The 4,876-nt window shown below is 39.1% G+C and overlaps 1 protein-coding gene across 1 annotated transcript; it reads right to left on the reverse strand.

The window, feature by feature from the left end:
• Positions 1-2,044: 2,044 nt before the first annotated feature.
• On the reverse strand, positions 2,045-4,354 carry LOC122234244 (zinc finger protein 420-like). Its single transcript, XM_042970015.1, is given in 2 exon segments — positions 2,045-4,114; positions 4,283-4,354. Coding segments are annotated over 2 exon segments (2,142 nt in total).
• Positions 4,355-4,876: the final 522 nt, after the last annotated feature.

The following is a 4,876-nucleotide window of genomic DNA, read 5'->3' on the forward strand; positions in this document are numbered from 1 at the left end:
GTTGGTTTTTAAAGTGTTAAACACTATATGAGTTACACGAACACTCTTGGTGTCCTTCCCAAAAAATGGGTGAACACCTTATTGTCATTCTGCCAAACACCACATAACTAAAAACGCTGCATGAGGTGACCCCTCTATTTTGTAAGGACATGCACTGTGACTTCTTACAGTCTTGGGCTTAAAGTCTGTTTTGTCTGATGTAAGCATGGCTACTCCACATTCTTTTGTTTTCCACTGGCATTGAAGATCTTTTCCACACCTGCGCTTTCAGCCTGAGTGTGTTCCTACAGCTGAAGTGAGTCTCTTGAAGGCAGTACATATCCTTTGTTTGTGTACTTCTTTCCCTTCAGCCAATGTATCTTTTGGTTGGAGAATTTAGTCCCTTTATATTTAAAGTAAGTATTGACACAGGTATGGATGGAGTTACTCTTGTCATTGTTTCCCATGTTTTTAGCTCTTGTAGAATTACTTGCCCCTTTCTTATCCGTTTGGTCTTCTTCTTTGTGATTTGTTGATTTTCTAAAGTGGTGTATTTTGATTCCTTTCGATTTGGGTTTTGTGTGTCTACTACAGGTTTTGCTTTGTGGTTACCAAGAGGCTTTAAGGAGACATCTTTTTAAAATCTATTTTGTTAACACCTTAATCTTGCATACCAGAACACTTTGAGACCTGAGGTAATTCTTAAACAATGTCAGTGTACAATCCTATGCCATGTCAGGGAAGAGTTAGTTACTCTCTTTCTGATATCTGTGAAGGTTTCTTCCTTTCAACCACATCAACTGGTATTCTCTACTTTTAACTATATCTGTTAAGAAATTGTCTCAGTATGTGCCTGGACTGCACAAAACCAATAAGTAAAACATTTTATTTGTAACATTCAGAAACATTTTTAGTTTTAATAAATGTTCAAGAATGATGTTCTGAAAACCCATTTCATAATAACTTACATCAGTGTTAGAAACATAAACGACACCTCCATTTAAGTTTGTTCATAGATTCTACATCATATTGTCCTTCATCTTCCATGGAAGATCAGGTATGCAGGAGTCCCACCTACGAGAGAAGGGCATCTGATATCTTTGATGCAGGAAGAATCAGCCACATACTTTCAACACCCACTGGGAATCAGTGAATTGTCTGAAGTGATTTGAGGGCACAAATAATTATTACTTGCTAGTCAACATCTTAAAGAGGGCCAAGGTAAAACAAAACCATATTGAAATTACTTATTCCTATGCAAAACACCACCCCCTTCTCTATTTTCAGGCATACCCGCATATTCGTTATCGAAGTGTTCAACTTTGTTTTATCCCATATGGTTAAGTATTTTTATGGAGATAATGTCTGAATAGAGTGGCCAATGTACTTCTTTCTACTGTGAATTCTGTGACGTTGTCGTTCAGGTAATTAGATGACTATATATATATCTTTCAGGTTACTTTCCTCTCGGTATGGTTTTGTTTTCTGAAGTGTATATTTAAAAAGGTCTTTCCTTCTTCATACATTATCCCCAAGTAGGCATTTGGGGATACTGAGTCATGATTGAATTCCAGTTAAAGGTATGGCCACTCCCTTTACATTTTATAGTTTTGCTCTTGTATCATAACTGTGATATTGAGGCAGTTGTGAGATCCAGCTAGAGGTTTGCCACATTCATTACATTTGTAATGTCTCTGTGTAACAGGAACTATGGTAATGAGTAAGGCTTGAGCAGTCTGAAACGTTTTTTACCACATTCTTTGTAAGTTTTCTCTGCAGTATGAGTTCTGTGATGTTGGATGAGACTTGAGTACTGATTAAAAGGCTTGCCAAATTCTTTGTATTGGTAAGATCATCTCCAGTATATGTTCTCTGATGAAGAATCAGGGTTTACTTGTAAAGCATTGCTTTACTATCTTAACAATTTCCAATGGGTATCAATGGGTATCATTACTCTTCAGTATGAATTATCTGATGTGGAATAAGAGTTGAGGAATCCTTAGAAATTCTGTCACAGTCTTAACATTTGGAAGATTTGCTCTAGTATGAATACTATGTTAATAAGTCAAGGATGAACAGTGAAGAAAGGTTTTCCCACATCCTTTACATTGGTAAGGTTTCTCTCTGTTATGGATTCTGTGATGTTCATTAAGATGTGCCTGGTGGGAGAAGGTCTTCCCACAGTCTTGACATTGGTAACCTTTCTCTCCAAGATGGATTCTGTGATGTACATTAAGATGTGCCTCGTGGGGGAAAAGGCCTTTCCACATTCATTACATTGGTAAAGTCAGTCTTCAGCATGAATTCTGTGATGTTTGGTAAGGCTTGACTGTCGCGGATATGCCTTGCCACATTCTTTGCATTGGTAAGGTTTCACTCCAGTATGAATTCTGTGATGTTCTGTAAGGGCTGAGGGCCGGATGAAGGCCTTGCCACATTCTTTGCATTGGTAAGGTTTCTCTCCACTGTGAATTCTGTGATGTGCCTTCAGGGCCGATTGCCAGTTAAAGGCTTTGCCACATTCCTTACATTGGTAAGGTTTCACTCCAGTATGAATTCTGTGATGTACTGTAAGGGCTGAGGGCCGGATGAAAGCCTTGCCACATTCACTGCATTGGTAAGGTTTCTCTCCACTGTGAATTCTGTGATGTGCCTTCAGGGCCGATTGCCAGTTAAAGGCTTTGCCACAATCTTGACATTGGTAAGGTTTCACTCCAGTATGAATTCTATGATGTTTGCTAAGGTTTGAATATCGCGTATAGACCTTGCCACATTCTTTGCATTGGTAAGTGTTCACTCCAGTATGAATTCTGTGATGTTCTGTAAGGGCTGAGAGCCAGCTAAAGGCGATGCCACATTCTTTACATTGGTAAGGTTTCTCTCCACTATGAATTCTGTGATGTGCCTTAAGGGCTGATTGCCAGTTAAAGGTTTTGCCACATTCTTTACATTGGTAAGGTTTCTGCCCAGTATGAATTACTTTATGTTGTTTAAGGTATGATTTCTGGTTAAAGGTCTTGCCACATTCATTACATTTGTAAGGTTTCTCTCCAGTATGGACTCTGTGATGTACATCAAGATGTGATGGGCAGTAAAAGGCCTTGCCACATTCATTACATTGGTAAGGTTTTACTCCACTATGAATTCTGTGATGTATCTTAAGGACTGATGACCAGGTAAAGGCCTTGCCACATTCTTTACATTGGTAAGGTTTCACTCCAGTATGAATTACTTTATGTCGTTTAAAGTTTGATTTCTGGTTAAAGGCCTTGCCACATTCTTTACATTGGTAAGGTTTCTCTCCACTGTGAATTCTCTGATGTAACATAATGGCTGAGTGCCAGTAAAAGGCTTTACCACATTCTTTACATTGGTAATGTTTCCCTCCAGTATGACTTCTGTGATGTACTTTAAGGGCTGAGAGCCAGCTAAAGGCCTTGCCACATTCTTTACATTGGTAAGGTTTCTCTCCACTATTAACTCTGTCATGTGTCTTGAGGACTGAGTGCCAGATAAGAGATTTAGCACATTCTTGACATTTGTAAGGTTTGAGTCCAGTATGAATTCTGCGATGTTTCAAGTTTGAGAAGGACCCAAAAGCCTTGCCACATTCTTTACATTGGTAATGTTTCACTCCAGTATGAATTCTGTGATGTTTGGTAAGGCTTGACTGTCGCGTATAGGCCTTGCCAGATTCTTGGCATTGGTAAGGTTTCACTCCAGTATGAATTCTGCGATGTTGTGTCAAGTTTGAGAAGTTTACAAAGGCCTTGCCACATTTTTTACATTGGTAAGTTTTCTCTCCCGTATGGATTCTGTGATGTCTCCTAAGGGCTATGCGCCAGTTAAAGGCCTTGCCACATTCTTTGCATTGGTAAGGTTTCTCCTCAGCATGAACCGTGTGATGTTCAGAAATTTGTGAATGATGCCGAAAGGTCTTACCATATTGTTGACGTTTGTAAGGTTTCTCTACAGTATGAATTCTTTGATGTCCTGAAAGGGAGGAGAGCCAGATAAAGGACTTGCCACCTTCTTTTTCTTGGTAAGTTTTCTCTCCAGTATGAATTCTTTGATGTCCTGTAAGGGTGGAGAACTGGTTAAAGACATGGCCACACTCCTTACATTGGTAAGGTTTCTATACAGTATGAGTTAATTTATGTTGAATAAGGGTTGAGACAATTTAAAGGTCTTGCCACATTCTTCACATTTGTAGGTTTCTGTCCAGCATGCAGTTGCTGGTGGTCAAAGGCTTTGCCACATACGTTACCTATATAACTTTCCTCTGCTGTACCAGTTGTCTTACCTGTACTGAATCTTGATGAATGACTAAACATGCTCCCAGGTTGATTATATCTGCAACGGTTTCTTCCCACATGAATCCTCTGATGATCACCAACATTAGGAAACTGGTTAAGAATTTTCCCACATTCAATATATTTATAATGATTCTCTCCCTTAGGGATACTCCTCTGCATAATAAGGTTGGCACTTTGATAAAAGACTTCCCCATATGTATTACATTCATCATCATTCTCTGGGAAGGAGTCCCCAGATACCTTTGGTCTTCACTCTCCCCAACCTTGTTCCAGTCTGTGAGTTAAGTGTACATTCTCAAGGGAACTGTGTTTATATCTACTCATGACCCTTTTTGGAACGAAGCGTCAACGCATGACTTTAGCAGGAATGTCTTGGTACCATGTGAAAATATACCTGACTGAGATCAAATAACAGAAAAGTAAAATCATTCCAGGGTACTACTCTCAGATGAAGGACTGACAACTTCTAATATAGAAGCTTAAAATCAATCAGAATATCAGGAAGACAGCTAAGAAGAAATCATCAGGACTTGCTTCTTTCATGAACACATAAACTTGCACACAAGGAACTGACAACATAG

This window comes from Panthera tigris, chromosome E2 (assembly GCF_018350195.1).
Source record: "Panthera tigris isolate Pti1 chromosome E2, P.tigris_Pti1_mat1.1, whole genome shotgun sequence".
Taxonomy (NCBI): domain Eukaryota; kingdom Metazoa; phylum Chordata; class Mammalia; order Carnivora; family Felidae; genus Panthera; species Panthera tigris.